General features: G+C 29.6%; 1 protein-coding gene across 1 annotated transcript; it reads right to left on the minus strand.

Annotated features, from left to right (window-relative positions):
- Positions 1-2,490: 2,490 nt before the first annotated feature.
- AIL7 (AINTEGUMENTA-like 7) lies at positions 2,491-7,612 on the minus strand. The gene is made up of 10 exons (XM_068613000.2): positions 6,958-7,612; positions 6,672-6,866; positions 6,040-6,568; positions 5,618-5,700; positions 4,304-4,312; positions 4,102-4,190; positions 3,580-3,653; positions 3,447-3,497; positions 3,289-3,365; positions 2,491-3,209 (listed from the first exon to the last, which is right to left on the minus strand). Exons 2-10 carry the CDS (start codon positions 6,811-6,813, stop codon positions 2,752-2,754), a joined length of 1,512 nt encoding a protein of 503 aa, XP_068469101.1. The 5' UTR covers positions 6,814-6,866; positions 6,958-7,612; the 3' UTR covers positions 2,491-2,751.
- Positions 7,613-19,258: the final 11,646 nt, after the last annotated feature.

Here is a 19,258-nt window from a genome sequence, read left to right on the forward strand (position 1 = left end):
CCTTGGTTTGCAACTAGCAAAGATGGGAAAAACAAAATTGAACTTTCATCACTGTCATACTCCACACACAGAAAGCTTATGAATTATATGAAAAGAAAAACTATGCACATATGGTTTTTCACAGAAATCACTTTTGCCTCCATTTAAAATTATATTTTGAATATAACATATATATACTTAAAATTTGATCCGTTTTAGTTGGAATGTTAATTTCTTGAGGATTAAAAGTTCCCTACAAAGTATTGATAAAATTTGTGTGATTCTTCTTCGTACAATATTTTCTCTAGAAATTACCTTTCTGCAGTTGAGAATTGCCTTGATGTTAAAAGAATAACAAAAATGAGTTATATCCTAGTGGGCTTTTTGAATTTGAGGCCCGTGTTACTAGCACTGTTCCCAAAATATTGGGCTAAGGAAGAGAACTTAAAATCGAACCATGGGCCGTGGCGAGAAATAGGTGTGGCTCAAAGAAAATCAAATATTCAGATATGGTGTCTGAAAACTGATTTATGGATGTAGATATTTGGAAACATAAATTCTGAATATTCGTAATATTCAAAATATAAAAAAAACTCCGGATCTCTACATCCGGAAGTCACTTATCAAAATAGTGAATTGTAGATGTTGAGTTAAAAAATTAGCCATCAAATAAATAGGAGCCTCAATTTTATTTTATTTTTATGCATGTGCCTCTATTCATATATGTTTTTTTTATCATTAGCATTTATTTATCTTTTAGATAAGTACATTAGGAAGATATGTTTTAAATATGATAACATTTTCTTAATGGTTTCTTTTTCTACCATATATTATTGTTTTTTCAGAGAAAAAAATGTTAATGAGTTATACTTTATTAGAAAAAACATTTTTATATATATTAGACGTTTATGTGCATTTGATAAAGGAAAAGATTATTCATCACAATTATTTTTTATGTCATTCTCCCTTTCTTGAATAGGTTAATATGTAGTCTATTTTATTATTTAATTAAATATTCCTTAAAATAAGATATATAAAAAAAGGCGAGACTTCTACTGTTACTTTAGCAGCGTTTAATCAAATGTCTGGTAAAAACAAAAACAAGCACAACTAATTATTCTGCATTTGATGCGTTTTAAAAATAAAATTTAGTTAAAAACAATTTGTTTCCAGTTAAAATGGTTAAATGAATAAAAAAAACAGAATAAAACAAAATATTTATTTTGTTCTATGGACATTAATAAAATTTGATCTACTCTAATTTTGTTTTCTCTATTTATTTGAAATATTTCACTCGAGTAGAATTTAGAAAATGAATATTTGTACCAAAAACATGACAGAACTAAATAAAGATTATTTAACTTGGGAGTATTATTAGTGCGACTGATTTAGTTTTTTACAGAAAAACTGTTACTTATGTAAGTGACTACAAATTAGTTGCTTAACTGTTATGAAAATAATAGCGAAAAAATTTAACTACGAGATTCCCTAAAGGATAAGTTAAAGAGTTTGAGTTTTTGAATTATAGTAGAATTAATAAAAAAAATTCTAAACTATAATAAAAACTAAGAATTGAAGATGAAGATGATTTAAGGTGACATGTTCTGAAGCCCTGTCTTTATCCTCATCTCTTTGCAATTACTTGTTCATCTTGTTTTCTCTTTTATCCTATTTCCCTTTTACGTCAGTTTCCTTAGTATTTCACATTTACTTTTATGTCACCAATAGCATCTAGTATTTCCTTTCACTTGTGCTTTGTCGGTAGTTTAATTAGTAAGAACTAGAGACATTTAGTGTGTGACGAGTTTCATTGCTACAACTATTTTTTTATCTGCAGATATTTGTTTGGTAATAAATATTAGGGAAACACTGATTACAAGTTTCACCAGAAAACCTTTCTACTAGGTACATAGGACTTAGGACTGACTTTAGCTTAAATGAAGGAAAAAAAAACTTATATTGTCCTAATTCAGTAAATGGTCATTACCAAATAAATTTTAAAAATTTGCAAGCAACAAAATATTTATGGAAAAGAATCATATTTGCAGACAGTGCTAACGTATTCATCATTGCTGTCAATGAAGGAAAGACAACGTATGAAGTCATCAGGAAAATGTATGAAGTATCCATTGATAATAACATTATCAAGACGTGAAAATTTAGTTAAAAAACCCTTCACTCAGTGTACGTTATTTATTTTAAAATCAATGAAAATTATTATTACATGAAGATAGTTAAGTGTATGTGTCAAAAAAAAGATAACTGATAATGAGTTTTTTGTTTTTTTATCAGAAAAATATACACAAGAATACATGGGATATTCCATCCATATTGAAAAACTTTCAAATATGTACATATCAAGAGATAAAATAAAACAGCAACACCGGACATTAAATTAAGATTGAGTTAATAAGAGATCATTCTATTTCCGTGTTTCACGGAAATGTTATAAACAGCAATTTTTAACACGAAGACGAATTGACAATTAAAGTAATTAAAGAAAGGGGAAGATGATACTAAAGCTAATAAGCATTTAGGAAATTGTTGTGCAAAGATTACAATGCACGAAATATTTCTCATTTTCTTCAGTAATTAGTTACATATCCAGCTTCCTACTGTAACTAAGACTAGCGAACTCAAAAACCTCATTTTTCTTTCTTAGCAGCCTAAAGGTGTTAATTATAGAGGAGGAGCTAAACTGTGCCAGAGACTATAGCTTTTGATTTGTTAGCATAACCAGAAAATTAGCAAAAGATGTTGCAGTTGATTAGATCAATAAGACTGGTGAGGCCAAATAAAGAACTCAGCTGCTGTTGTTGCTGGAGGAGGCAGTGCATTAAGCCCAGTTGCATTAGCAGAAGTGACAGTGGACACTGCTGTGCCAGCGTTGGAAGGATGAAAATGTTGGAAAAGGTTGTGATGGTAATATGCTGTTGAAGAATCAAACGGAATTCCACAAGGGATTGAAGCAATCGGCTGGTGAATGGCCGAGAAATTGATGCTGCCACTCCCGTTTCCACACTGTGGATTCTGCTGATTGCTGCTCACAGCAACTTTCTGCTCTGATTCCAGAGAAAGCTTCAAGCGTTTTGCTGCCCCACCCACTGGAAGAGAACTCTTCATTATAGCGTCCACATCATATCTATTCATCTCAAAATTGGTTACTGCATTTGCACCTCTGAACTTTATTGCTGCAATATCGTATGCCTCCGCTGCCTCCTCTTCAGTTGCTGTTACAATGTGAAGTGCCTTAGACGATGACACATTTTTTTTATAACATGACTATGAAAGAAAAGAAAAGATATATACCGAATGTTCCCAGGTACAGATCTTTGTTTCCAGCTACCCGGCCAATTCTTGCTTGCCATCTACCCTGTTGATGATGCCTGCACAACACAACTAACAAGTATTAAAACAGGATCAGGCACTTCAATATGTTATATAATTTTAAATTTTAGACTCCAAACCTTGTGACACCTCTGTATATAGAAGCTCCCCTGGAAAACCCACTACTTTTCCTGCAAGAATGAAAATTCAAAGTTTCAGTAACTGCATAAAAGTGTACAATGATAAATTTTTAACAAGCTAACTCAAGCAAACCTTCGCAGGGATGCAATAAATTCTTGCTTCGTAACATGCTTCATCTCCTCCAATTCCTTTGAATAATTGGATACCTGAGAAAGGAGGATAGAAATAAAGTCAGTGATGTTTGTTATGGATTATCTCAGTTTATATTATACATATGTACTATGTACCCACCAAGCTAGCTATACATATAATATAGAATTCTCCACCCCCTCCTCCTCCCTCTTTTCATATTATGGCCACTATAGTATGAAGATACTATACACCCTTTCTTGGCACCTTAGCCTCAACACTTTTTAAGTACCAAGTAAAGCATATTTCTTTCACATTAACCACAATCCGCTTTAAGAGAAACTTTTGTATCACTTTTCTACATGCAAGCCTATTAAAATATGAACACTAAACATGCATGATTCCTTGCGTAGAATCTCCCCTTCTTTGGTCCCACCTCAAGATTTTCAGTTCTTGTATATGTCTAGGATTTCATGCAACTAAGATCTATCAAAACTGAATACAAGAAAGAAGTGACTGCATTACAGGGAAGTTGGTGGTAGCGGTGGGCCCCCAGTACTTTAGAGCTGCCAAATCATAAGCTCTAGCGGCCTTTTCTTCCTTATCATATCCACCTGAGAATCACAACAATTGGCTATGTCACAACCATCTCTCAAACAACAAAAAAAGTTTAAGATAGTAGTATTAAGCATTCTTGAACCAAATCCAAATGAAAAGTACTACTTACCCAAATAAACTGTAGAAGAGTCAAAAAGTTGAATGACAGCAAGAAATGCACCAAAGTCCCGTTCCATGCAAAGGAAAAGCCAAAAATATCAAACATCAGCTAACGGAATAGTCAAAATTATCTGCCAAAAATTACTTTTCTAACCCAAAATGCAAATGACCAAAGAAAAGTGATCATATATGCTTGCCAATTGCCATGGTGCATGCGCACAAGCAACCTTTTTTTCCTTTATTTTTTTCTCTCTCACTCCCTTTATGGCTGCTAGATAGGATGAAAACAACTGTACATTGGATTAGATCCATCAACCCCATCCTCTTTTCCTAGAACAAGGACGGGTCGAATTTTATTTGTACTAAAAGGTTCAATCTATGAACAACATTAATTTAAAGACAAAAATTGATAGTATCTGTGCAAGGTTTCCTTTCAGGTTAATAAAATTTTTAACAATCATAGCAAGTAGATAGCCTAATAGTCAAAGACATATCCCGGCATTTAAAAAGAGACCGAAAAAAGCAATGCGGAATTGCCTATTTCTCATTGGAACGATTTTAGACAAATAGCCTTTTTGCCGTTTCTTTCTTTCTCTTCTTTCGTCCAATAAAGAGTGATTAAAAAATATTTTTGTTATTTGTCCCGGCAACATAGGATCTAAGAAATCCCGTGAGTTTGTTTCAGACCCATGAGGACAACATTATTCTGAGATGGGGGGGCCAGACCCACTGTCGGAAACCCTTCAGAGCTACAGTATACGCTCCGCCATCTGAATGTAAACCAGTACAAATTTCAATATGGGAGTGATGGGTGATGTGGTCAAACGCAGCTTTCCCTGGCAAGTGGGAAAGCAAAAGCAAAAGATAAAGCCCTAATGCACAATATGAGTTAGGAGTCATGACTAATGAGAAAGGGGAAGGACGGATAGATAAGATACTAGACATGAAGGCGTCAACAAAAGTGTACGGAACAGGGAGAAAATGCAGAGAGAACAGAAATGAGAGATTAACATGTCTGACCAGACAAGAAAGCAAAGACACCCGACTCACAAGGGGCAAAATGGCGGCACATCGGATCAAATCAATTGAAAGAAAAATGCAGAAACAGTGAAGCAACAAGTACTACCACCATAGTATGTATATACCCCCATCAGTCAATCATAAAAAGTACTGTTTACAAAGAAACCCCAGGTGTCCTACCACACTCCAACCATTAACTGCACCTTCAATGCATGCAAGCCACTTTTCAGTCTCATACCATCACACCTATTCCTCTATTATTCTCATTTTCTTTCTTTACTTTAAAAAATAGAGAGAGATAGACCTTGACGCCCTTTCCTCGCTTGACCCTCCCTTCTGCAACTGTTGTCCCATAGATGCGCTTCATATCTACCTGTCCATCGGTGCCTGCAGAATCACAGAAAACATAATTAAAGATAAATCGCAATCTAACATGAAATAGATGTGAGAATAGGCCAAATTTATGATCTTGACCTCTTTCAAACCATTGTCAATACTGCATATCTAAAATCACTATCTCCTTATATTCTCACAAATGGACAAGAACTTGCTATAGCTACTTTTTTTCAACTTCCAACATCCCAAAACATCCTTTGGGTAAGAAAAAGAGAAACATCATTTTTTAGCCCAAGCACCATATCCACACACACAAACCAACAAAAAAAAACATAAAACAGTAATTGACTTATGCAATAACAATAATAGAGAAATGAAAAATCAGTATACCTGGTGACACCTCTGTAAATAGAAGTTCGCTGGCCGAAGGTATCCACGACCTTCTTGGAGCTTCCGGAATCTGCCGCAGAAACGGCCTTCTCGGAGCTCTGAGCGACTGCGAGCGAGAGATTGCCGGTGGCGCCCCCGGAAAAAGTGGCGAACTCGTTCCCAGAGGACTCAATAGAGTGAGTCCCGAACTCGCTGGGCTGCGCTTTCCCGATGGACGCGGAATCATCAACCTCGGAACCAGAGTTGGTCGAAAAAGCCTGGAATCCAGCAATGGCCTTGAGATCCTGCTGGTCGCCGAAGAACGCAGAGCTGTGGTGGTCATACATGTGAGTCAGCGACGAGTCCTGCGTCTCCGTCTGGCTGTCGGAATAACGCATCACAGCGGAGGAGTCGCCAAGAAAGTCCTCGAGCTTGGGCGGTGGCGCGTGGCTGACGCTCTGCGAGTGCGACGATTCGACATAACTAACCTCGCTCTGGTTCAGATTCTGCTCCATCAGCACCTGAGGCTTGAGGTTCCCGTTTCCCCACCCTGCAAACAAAATGTACAGTTTCAGCGATCTCTCACGTGCACTTGTTTTATCGAAGCAGTAACTAGTAACTAAGTAAGTAAATAAGCGGCTACTATATATTACCGTTGGCGTACAAGTTATCGAGAAAATAGTGATGCGAGTTATTCGCAGAAGCGGCGTCGTATTGCACATACTGAGGCTCGGAGGTTCGGAGCATTTCCATGGGGGAGAGCGAGAACGATAGCCAGTTAGTCGCACGAGCCATTGATTGGTATAGAGATAAGAATGGTGCAGAATGAAGGCCTGAGAAAAACGTTTCTGAAGAAGAAACAGAAATGAATAACAGTTTATTGACGGAAAGGAAAAAAAAAAGGCTTAAAAAAGGGCGAAAACTGAAACAAGCTCTTACTCCGGAGATGCGTTACTGGTTGAACAGAAAGCTACTTGTTGTCCATGTTATCTTTGTTGGATTAAAAGGAAAGAAGAATATTAAGTGAGAAGAAGCAGAAGAATGCATGCAAGGTTGAGTTGCTGGTTTTGAGAGGGAGAGGGAGAGAGAGAGAGAGAGAAAGTGAGGGTGGTGAGTTGATTTATATAATAGGAAGAGTTTGAGCGTAAAGGGTGAGAAGGGAGAGAGAAACGGAAGACGGAGAAATAATAAAGAAAGAGTGGAGAGAAGTGACTTTTGGCTCTGCGCGGAAGAAAAATTGTCTGAAACACGTCCGCGAAAGATCCGGGCTGGGGCTGGGGCTGTGGCTGGGGCTGCCCAAAAATTGAAAGATTTGTTTGAGAGGGAGGGGTGGGAAATTACGAAAGTGGGGTTGGGTACTTGGATGTTTTTTAAGGAAGGAAAATGAAAATGGGGTTTGGCATTTGACACACTTGTCTTACATGCAGCTCTTCCGGAAATGGTTTGGGTCCAGTCACAAAATTCAAACCCGTAACTCTTGTTCCCCCACTTTCCCACTTTCTTATTCAACCAACCAATTCTGTCACTTTTCACATTCAAACACTGCCAGTAACGGAGACCTGCAGGACAAAGATACAGATTGTTTTCAGATTACACTATCATCACAGTTAAACATAATCTAAATATCCATCTAATGTTTGATTCTTTACTACTATTAACTTATGTTTCCACTGTGGAAAAGGAGAAAACACAACTACTCAAATAATAAAAAATAAAGTTATTTAATTGATGTAAAATTTTAAAATATTCATTTTAATTGATAAATTTTTAAATGAATATAGTATCCTTACTTTAAAAATAAATTCAGATTTAATATCCATACGTTTTTTATTCTTATTATTTATGTTTAGTTCAACTTATGGTAGTAGTATATGCATATACATCTGTAATGTGAAAGGTTTTCATTAATATTGAAATTACCCACATTTTTTATATTTTGGCCCAACATATATGGTTTTATTATGGAACTTAATGCTATATTATGGTTGTAGTGGAATTCTTTGAAAATATTTGAAAATGATAGTTTTTGTCCGTTATACTTCAAATTAGTCATACACTAAATCAATCTTCTGGTTTGATTTTCATATTTTTCTTATTAACCTCACTGCATCTAGTGACAAACTTTCGTCGCTTTTAAATTTGAATAAAATGGAAACCGAGTGAAACACAAAGCATTTAAATCCTTGAAATTTTAAGTGCTTGGGTAAAATATGAAAAAATGAAGAAAAATTATCTTTATTTAAACCATCATCACATAATTATAATCAATTATTTGATTATGCTTGCTAAAAAATGTGTTTAATTTAAAATTGCGTTGATCCCTCATAGTTGACGAAGAACTTCATCATAAGTTACAAGAGTTTTATCTTTTCTTTCCTTTACACTTTTTTTGTAGAGGAAGATATCACTCCTAAATGAAAAAATATAAAACAGGTTACGAATAAAAAATAGTTCATCTATGCAATATAAATATATAAAATCATACAAGAAACATTATGTAAACACATTAATAAGACTATATTGATTATTGTCCACCCCATGAAGAAAATTGTGACTACATATTTATCTTTCTATTCTAACACAAATTTGAAATTCTTAAGATAGTATTTTCCTACCGACATTGAAGTTATATTCATTCGAATTTCGTAATTATGTTAAAAGTCATGATATATACCAAATTCAAATGAATTGGCATTCAAGTATTATGATTTAATCCTCTCTAGAATGAGCATCCTTCAATATTCTCTAATCAAATGTTTCTTTCCATCCAAGAATTTATGTCAAAATCACAAGCTAATTTAATTAAATTAATGACTAATGTAGAATAAAAAATAGTTAGTAGCTAATGTTAGATACCAAATTAAAAACTACTTCATACTTTTTTTTATTAATAAGAGAAACTACTTTAGATATCAATAATTTTTAGTTTATAAAATAATACATAACTTAGTCAATATAATGACTAATTAATTTTTATCTCTAAATTAGTTTATGTTTAATGATTTTCTTGTAATATTAACTCGTATATGAGTTTCGTCTAAGACCTTTAAACAATTCTAAACCACAACAAAATGACAGTGGTTTATTGTAAACATTATTCACATGATATATGTATGTCAACTAAGTTTGTCATTATATTACTTTAAAGTATAAGTAAAATTTTGTGTTGTGTAGGATATGTGATTTCCCATATTGCATCGATTGTTGAAATAAAAATTCTCCCTTCAACATAATTATCGTATTCAACACATTATGGCATTATCGACTAACTATCTTCCGGTTGATGAAAAAATTGCAGTTTGATTCTTTATGTTATGCTATATTATACGGAAAAGTTTAGTCCCTTACTTTTCAATTATTGACCTAAAATACATTCTTGAGCATGTTAATTGTCCTTAATTGTTCACATATTTTCGGTCTCATACTAATAATGTCACGAGATTGTTTGTGTGAATATGGTATAACATCAAATCAACCCAACAATATTCATTTTAAAAAATACTCTCTAATATTGTTTATACTCTCTAATATACTCTCTAATATTATTTGTGTTATTCCTAAACATAGAAAACATATATAACTAATGAACTATAAAGAAAAAGCATTATGAGTGCTACTAGTTGCTTATGTAATTATAACTATTATTGTGCATAAGAAATTAATGTTGTTATCCATGTCTTCCTCTTTTAAATCAATTGTAAGTTTTTTTTTTCTTTGCCGTGTGAAAATCCCTTTTAAAAATACAATTTTTTACACATAAAAAATATATGAATTTATAATTAAAAATCCTACATATAATTTAATTTAAATCTCATATATAAAAATTAATAATTCCTAAAATACTATAAGAAAATTAATTATTTAACTATAATTTAAAATTATAATTCATGTTTCAAACAATAATGTCCATAGTTTTAACATAATAATTTTAACATAAACCATTAAACCATAATTTCAATTAATCAACCCTAATTTCAATATTAAATATGTAATTTAAATAACTTTCTTAAAACTTACAAAAGTTTACAATTTCAAACATACCCATTTGGTAACATAATTTACCTTATCATCTATCACTACCATTTTAAATTTCATACATAAAAATAATAATGTATAAATTAAAATATTAAATAAAAAATTAATTAACTTTAACCATAATTTCACATTTCAACACATAATTAAAACTGGCATACATAATATTTAAGTCATTTAATTATTTTTTAAAATTTTGTATCTTTATTTTGTATAACATGCATAAAATTATATCTCCAATGCATATTGATATAATCCATTCCAGTACAATGCAAACAAATATAAATCATAATAATTGATTATGACTTCAAGTCATTCCTAAAAAATAACATAGACTTAATTAATCACTAACAACTAATTTATATAACATACTTAGCATATAATGAAAAATGAAAATCGATTAGATATAGAAACAATGTTCTAGCAAAATAAATGTCATAAATAGTAATTACTTCAACATAATTCCATTATGACTGAGAAAAGTATAATTAATTAAACTTACATATATAATCTGTAATAATTTTTTAAGCATAATAAATTATGTTATTGGATGCATTTCGCTCATATAATCACGAAGGAACAAATAATTTTATCCATGAATGAAACAATTTAATGAGTTATGCAAACAATTTAATTAATGAGTTTGTTGATTCACTACTATGATGATAAAAATGATTTATTCAAAGCAACAACCAAATGAATCTTACTATATCAAAGCAAGAATGGAAGCCAAGGAATTGAGATCAAACAAACAAAGCAAGCAAACTCAGAACAAGGAAATAAAGATAAAGAAAGCAATACAAGTGGAAATGAAGGTTTTACAGGTTTTTAGTGACACCTCTAATAACTCTCTTCCTTTTTATAAAATATCACAACAACAAAATAATTAAATAATAATCAAATTTAAATATAAAAAAATAATTAATTATTATATTAATTAAACTAGATACTAATTTAGAAATTAAAAAATTATCCGTATCTAAAGTGATTTTTGTTATTAATAAAAAATTTATAAAATAATTTATAAATTTGTATCTAAATTAATCACAGTTTTAATGATTAATATTTTAAATTTTAAATTAATTTTTAAAAGATTAATAAAGATTAATTTATAATATAAAATAAAAAGTAAGTAAAATTTTGATAGCTAATAAGTAAATATTAATTTAAAAACTATTTTATAAATTTTTATTATAATAATAAAAATTATTTTAAAAATTAATAATTTTTTAATTTATCAAATTATCTCTAATTTATTTAAATAATAATTAATTATTTTGATTTTTAAATTTATTTTTTATTTAATAATTTTTTAGTGAATGGTAAAAAAAATATAATACAGTAATAATTGGAGAAGCAAGATTTCTGTCAAGCACAAAAAAGAAATAATATCACGTAAAAATAGTAATAAAAGTTAGGATAGCAAAACTATAATGTCAATATAAGATAAATGAACTTTGAAAAATAAGAATATAATCAAATAATTTTACTCTCATAGTATCTCCAAATGTTGGTGACAAGAACAGCACTCTAACTGTTAAAAGCAGTTTTTTAATTGTTAAAAATTATTTATCGTTTTAATAGTAAATAGTTTTAAAAGTCCTAATTTTAAGTACACTAATTATTTAAATCAGGCAAACTAAATATATTATCTAACCGAATTATAAAAAGTTTAAAAACAATTCATTTATGTTTTATTTTATTAACATGGATAAAAAATTATAGTTAACTAATTGCATTCATTGAATTTATGATTCACATTAATTGATGACAGATTTTAATTGTGTAAAAGTTTGACCGTTTCTTATAATATAAAGTATATGGAATAATCTAGAAGAATAGTTACGTTACACATTTTTAGTATTTCAAAACAAATTTGATGATAAATAATTAAATTTTATAATAAGAATAAAAAAAAAAGCTAATGTGTGTTCCACATTAATTCCTTAAAAAGGTGCAGATTTTAAAAATAAGAAATGTGAACTTAAACTTTTGTTAAGTTGATAGAAATAAAATTTAAAATTTACAGTTATATTTATAATAAATAATTTTTATATCAACTCCCTTGTATTTACGTACTTTTATATAAAATAATAGTTAAATGATAAAAATCAGTAAAAAAATGGTAATTAAGTTAGTTAACTTAAGTAATATTATTATAAATTTAATTTTTATTCTATAAATACTTATAGAATTGTATGATTTAAATAATTATTATGTATGGTTATATATACTGAGGCTATGTGGTTATGCTTATTTTGTTAAATAATTTTTTTTTCAACAGAGAAGGTAAATTCGATAACACAGAATAGCATAAACTGTTCCTTCTTCCTCTATCTCTCAAATTCTCTATTACGTAAATTCAAAATATAATGGTAATTGAAGTATTACTTTTTTTTCAAAATTAAAAAATATCGAATCATGATATTAATTTTACAAAAATTATATAATTTATTTATAAGTTTAAGAAAAAATAAATACATAAACAAAATATTTTTTTATAATTTAGTTAATATTAATTTATATGATAATATCATGAGGTTTTTATTTAAATAATATCTTATATATAAGTATTGTGACACGTAAATTAAAATTGTATTATTTATTAGAATATTAAAGTTAAATAATAATAATTTCAATATTTTTAACATATTAATTATCATTTAAATCTTATATAATTTTTTTATAAAATAGAAAGGTATTTATATAAGTAAAAATATATAATTTAGTTAAAATTGTATTTCTTTTATAATCTTCAAAATTTGTTAAAAAATATGAATTAACATTTAATTTTAAAGATAAAATTTTATTTTAATATAACTTATATTATATTATATATCACTATTTAATTTAATTTTTATGTTCATCATATATTAAATATAGTTACAGTTTTTTTTTTATATAAAAACTTTCATACTAGGCATCATTATGCAACTTGACATTTTAGGGTTGACACTTCAAGCAACAACAATCATCTGCCATCACATGAAAAAATGTTATTAAAAAAAGAAAAAAATACAAAAATATTAGGGACTAGACCAAAACTCATATGTTAACAAAAATGATACATAGGTAGACTATACTTATTCATAAAGAATTATAAGAACAGATTAAATGAAAGTCTATTATACCAATGAAATTGTTCTCTATGAATAAATTCTAAATTAGCCAACTTATAACCAACAGAAGCATTTTCTTCACGAAAAATATGAGTAACCCTAAACTTGATTTTTCTATAGTAATTAAGACAAGTATTTCATCGATTACGAAGCATCCACGGTACATTAGTCTTAGCAGTAAACACAACACAAACAAAGGTAGAATCACATTCAAGAGTCAGACATTAATAAGCCCCATCTTTTGAGTTTCCTGTATAACTTCATAAAACTCAGCAATCAATAATTACGAGTGTTAATACCAAAAAATGTTGAAATCAAAAATATTATTTTTCATTGAATTTTTCTTGTTATTATTCTGTTGAATTCTTTTATTTTATTATATCATGTTTACCAAATAATCCTTATAAATATACAAAAAAAAAACATCTTAAACTGATTTTAAAAAAAAAATCAAGAATGTTGCTTAAATTTTTTTCCAATCTCATTTTAAAAACGTAGGTGTTATTCTAAATTATTTTTCACACTGGTGGATAAACGACTTCAGTTTTATGGTAGTTGTTTCAAATCAAAATATACTTTCTCTATTTTGAAAGCTGTGTAATTAATATCACGAGAAGCAAAAAATGTCATTAAAATAAAATACTATAGTATGGATAAGATAAATAATTTTTGAAAATAGAATAAGTTAATTATAATTGATTATATTTGAGATATCATGTTTCTATTTTTATTGGAGTGATGGTGACATTAAAAAAGGAGATAATATTTCATAGGACTAAAACTGTACATTTAATTATTTGACATAGAAAATAAGAGATGACATGAAATAGGTATCACTTATTTCGTCTCTAGTAGAAGATTAAAAATATCTGTGATGACTCTACCATATTAAAATCTAGCTTGAGAGAGAGCTCGTTTTCTATCAGTAAAAGTTATAGAAAAATCAAGAAATTTACTTATTACTAGTATATATATAGTATTTAATAAAGTCATAAATGATGATAGAAATCCCAAAAACAGTGAATAGAGAAGTAATTGGCAAAGCATGGTTCATTGATAGTAGTATTAATTAAAGTTGAATAGTGTGAAATTTTATGGTGAAATTTATTGCAAAAAACAAAATGCATACTAGGATTTTAATATGTCCTTGAAAATAGTGCTTTTTGGTCAAAAGCGTGGAGAGAAGAGAAGGAAGATAGTGCGTTCAAAGTTCATAGAGAAATAAACAAAAGGAATCAGCTTTAGTGATTCTATGCTATGCTACTACTATTAAAAATTAACCTTAATTTTACCAATGCTTCATTGGAGTTCAGCCTTTTTAACGGTATTTCTTTAAAGAAGCGCCTAATATACATGTCTATGAATGCATCAACCCAAACTTCAATTCAATTTTCAGCTTTTTTCTGTGCCACTTCGTCTCTACCTAGATACACACACAAAAACTCATCAACTTCTCCTCATTAATTACTTATACTCCACAACTCAACGTCACAAAACACACACATCAACTCTTGTCATACATATTAATGTAAATTTCCACAACAAACAAAAATATGCATCTTATTATGCTCAAAGACTTTAGGTTAGTATATACCTTGAAGTTTATTCTTTTTCTTATGTGCAATCTTTTTCTTATGCATCTTTACGTGAATCACTTATCCTGAAATGTGATTTACTCATAATTTTCTTATGTGCAAAGTCAATACTTATAATAATATTAAGTTATTGTATATAAGGATAAAGGTATTTCTTAAATATTCCTATTTAAAAAAACAGAAATCTGGCATAAGATAACATGTATGAAGGTAGAAGTTGTAGTTCACTGTCTTTTCAATGTTTGCACCATGTTCATAGTTCCAACTCTTGCAAATCTGTCACTGATTCACGTACGGTGCCTGCAACTGTCACGGGCATCACCGCCATTAGCCTAGCTTCTTCTCCGATGGGAATATAGGAGTTGTTTTCCTTTTCTTCAGAACCGAATACACATTGTTACCGTACTTGGTTATTATTGATTATTCAGAGTATTGTCATTGTCGATGGAGGAAGAGAAAAGGTTGTGCATGTGCTACATGCAAACACAACATAACGGTGATGATCATGCACTTATCCACCCAGGACCAGAGAGAGAGTTGAACTTGAAGCGGTGTTCATCACACTCACATTTTTCTTCTTCTGGTTTTTCATGGACAAAACCTACGCGCCAAAAAAAAATATAGTTATAATATTAATGAATAATAATAGTTATAATATTAATGATATTAATAATAATAATATAAAGAATATTAATGATATTATTTTTTTATTAATATTAATTTTTTTATTAATATTAATAATATTAATAACATTAAAAAAATATTATTATTATTTATAATATTAATACTATTAATAATGTTAATACTATTAATAATATTAATATTTAAAAAATGTATAATATTTAATAATATTGAATAATATTAATAATATTGAATAATATTATAATATTAATATTAATATTAATAATATTAATAATATTATAATGTTAATATTATCAATATTAATAATATTAACAATAATATTGATAATAATATTAGTATTTTGAATAATATGATTATAATAATTAATAATATTATTAATTTAAATAATAATACTAATATAAATAAAATTAATAATATAAATAAAATTAAATATATTTAATATTTTTATATTAATATTAATAGTACTAATAAGTATAATAATAATTATAATATATAAAATTAGACTTAAAAAAAATTGATTATTCAATAAACTTGACTTTAAGTTCATAATTACTTATGAATTTGGAATCTAAGTTTTGTTTCCGTTATATACGGACATACTCTCCATAGATATATTACTTTCGTTCATATTACATATAAATTTTGGTTAGTAGATAATGTTGATTTATCTATAAAAAAAATTTTGTAAATAAATTAATATTTTTTATAATTTAAAATTTTACATTTATATTGATTACTTTTTTAAGAGAAAAGTATAACTTACATCAACATCAACTAGTTTACCCTGTCGTTGAGATAAATTATCATTATCGGGTTATACAATGTTTTGCGTTTTGGAAACAATTTATGGTCACCTTTTGAAGGGGAAAAACAGTAAGTGGTACTTCTTAATTACCTTTAGCTAATCACACAATCATTCTTAGGCATGTTTATTCAAGTTGTGTATGAATGAGAGCATATCCCTGTTCAAGGAAAGAAACTTCCTGTACCTTAACGCTTAGAATATATGCCATAATCGCATTCTACTGAGCTTATTGAAAACGTGATGATGACTCCCAATTCAATCAAACGAAAGTGAGTTCTTTCATGCAGGAAAACTCATATGATATCATCCAACTTAAAAGCCACTGAAACTTTTCTTTCCTTCTGCTTTATCGTAATCATTCTTCACCACTATATCTATTCTATTTATTCTATTTAAGATGTTTCCCCAATTTATTAAAAAAGTAATCATATTCATAACGTGTTTTGAATTATATCTTTATCTTTCTATGAAATAATCATTTTTTTTTTATAAAGTTTTCGTGTTAGGCATCACTATCCAACTTGATATCTCAGCTAAGCTGACACCTCAAAAAACAACAATCATCTGTCATCACATGAAAAAAATAAAAAAATAAAATAAAAATAAAAAGAATAAAAAAATAAAAAATGAAATAATCATATTTTTAACGTTTTAAGAATTCATTAAGAGATTATCTATTTTTCATAATTTATAGTTCTTTACAACTTTATTGGTTAGATTTGTCATAATTATGTAATTTAATTTTTCATTTTTAACATATTCTATTTTGAAATTGTATTGTATTTTTTTAACTCATAAGAGTTACAACCACACTAAACACATAATATTTGGTTGGGTTATGTGTGATAATTTGGTAGGAGTATAATGTGTGCATCATGAAAATCTAATTTAAAACTTTCTACATTTCTATTTCACGGATCTATCTGAAAAATAGAATAAAGTATGGAAAGTGATACCCTCAATAATTATCTGGACAATATGGAATCATAAAAATAAGATAGTTTTTAAGTAAGGAAGGGTAAATGCTCTAAAAATATTTTGTCTGACTCAATTGAATGCATGGTTACGGTTAAAACAAAAAATGCCTAAGATACAATTTTCTTACTCAGATTGGATGCAATGTCCGAAGTTCTGTCTAAAAATATTGTGATTTTTATTCTTGTTCTATATGCACATATTATTGACTAAGCTACATTATGGTCTTATCATGGTGGTGAAGGTATTCTTGCAGGTCCAACCTCAATTGTGCATAATCATGTTTTGCATTTTAAAGGGTGAGGATGTCCAGAGGGATGGAGATTTATCCAAGGGGAGCACGTGATGCAAGCAACAAGGAGATAAATGAGGTACAACTAATATGGAGTAGCAAGTCTTGGTTTTTGGAATTTGAAGAGAGTGGATGTTGGTGAGACCAAAAGAAAAGTAGGGACAAGGAAAAATGGTGTGGAGATGGTGCCTACTAGAGCACAAGTACTCCCCTGCACAATGCAGTTAACAGGATTGGAGGAAGACTTGGTTGGTGAAGGAACACAAGGGGTGTGGAGTGCAACTATAGAAATTTTGTGTATACGAGATTAATGTCTCTTTCATCTTATGGTTCTTATGGTCAAATATTTTGGTACCTTTCTCTAGGTACTCTTGGTATATTTTTGGAAGAATTCATTGTAATGAGTAAATGTTACTCTTCTATTGCAAGTTATCTAGTTGACAAAAGGTTGTAGAAACTAATTGAACCTAATTGCACGAAATTGCAAAACTGTTGAACTGATACATTTTGTAAACTGACCAATAATGCAATACTAACGATAAATAATTTAAGGGTAATAAAACCTGAATTAATAACCAACATTTAAGGCTAATAAAATCTGAATTAATAACCACTTTGATGTTCATTGGGCCACTTATTACCTTTTTTTTTATCAAAAATTGAGAATGTATTTTCAACTATGTGCATCACGTAACCCTTTTCGGTCAATTGTCTCATACTCAACAAATTATTTTTCTTATCAGGTACATAGAAAACATCATAGATGTACCTCTAGTCACCATTCTTCAATGTGATAAGAATTTGCCATTTTCCAGTCACCGGAACAAACCTGCCATCATCGAATTTCACTTTTGTGCGAAATGAGTCATCCAAATCTGCAAACAGATCCTTCTGACCACACATATGATTTGTGCAACCTGTATCCAAATACCAAGTCTGATTGTTTGGAGTTTCATTTGATGTGGTTGCCATTAGTACTGCATGATCCTCTTCATCTTGTTCGTGATTACTATCTTCTTGAGCACAATTGGCAACATGATTATCACCTTTTGATTTGCACTCATTTGCATAATGGTCGCGTTTATGATAGTTATAACACTCCACATTTTGATTTATTATACATGCCTCCTTGTTCTCCACGACCACGTCCTTCGTGCGAGTTATTTGAATTTGGATTGTGATTGAAACCAGTGCTGTTTTTCTCAACGCCTCCATGATTCTGGCCACCACGACCTTTGCTGGGATAACTACCACCACGTCCACGTCCTTTGCCTCGTGAACTATCGTGTTACCGTGTTTATGATAGAAGCTACCAATTGAGGCTTGTGTTTGTAAAGCCTGTTCAATTAGTTTTTCAATAGGGAACCAAACAATAACCTTACTGTCATTGTTGAAATTTCATTGGCCTATTCAATTGTGCGGCAACAACATGTTCAAATCCGGGAGTTAAAGACCTCAAAATCTTCTCCACCTTTGCTTGCTTCGAATATGTTTAATTGGTCTTTATCTGATTTGTCAAGGCAAGAACTTTATTTATATAGACATCAATAGTCTCTATGGTTTCCATCTGCAGCAGTTCATATTGGCGTTTTAGAGTTTGAAGACGCACCCTAAGATCTTGTCATCACCTTTATAATTGGTTGACAAAATTGTTCAAGCCTCACTTGCAGTTGTTGCTCCTTCTATCTGTTCAAACGTCTCGTCATTCATCCCTTGATGGATGAGATACAAAGCCTTTTTGTCCTTCTATTACTAATAAAAATTTTAAATTTGTATCTAT

The sequence above is a fragment of the Phaseolus vulgaris genome, chromosome 2 (assembly GCF_051622355.1).
Source record: "Phaseolus vulgaris cultivar YP4 chromosome 2, ASM5162235v1, whole genome shotgun sequence".
NCBI lineage: Eukaryota > Viridiplantae > Streptophyta > Magnoliopsida > Fabales > Fabaceae > Phaseolus > Phaseolus vulgaris.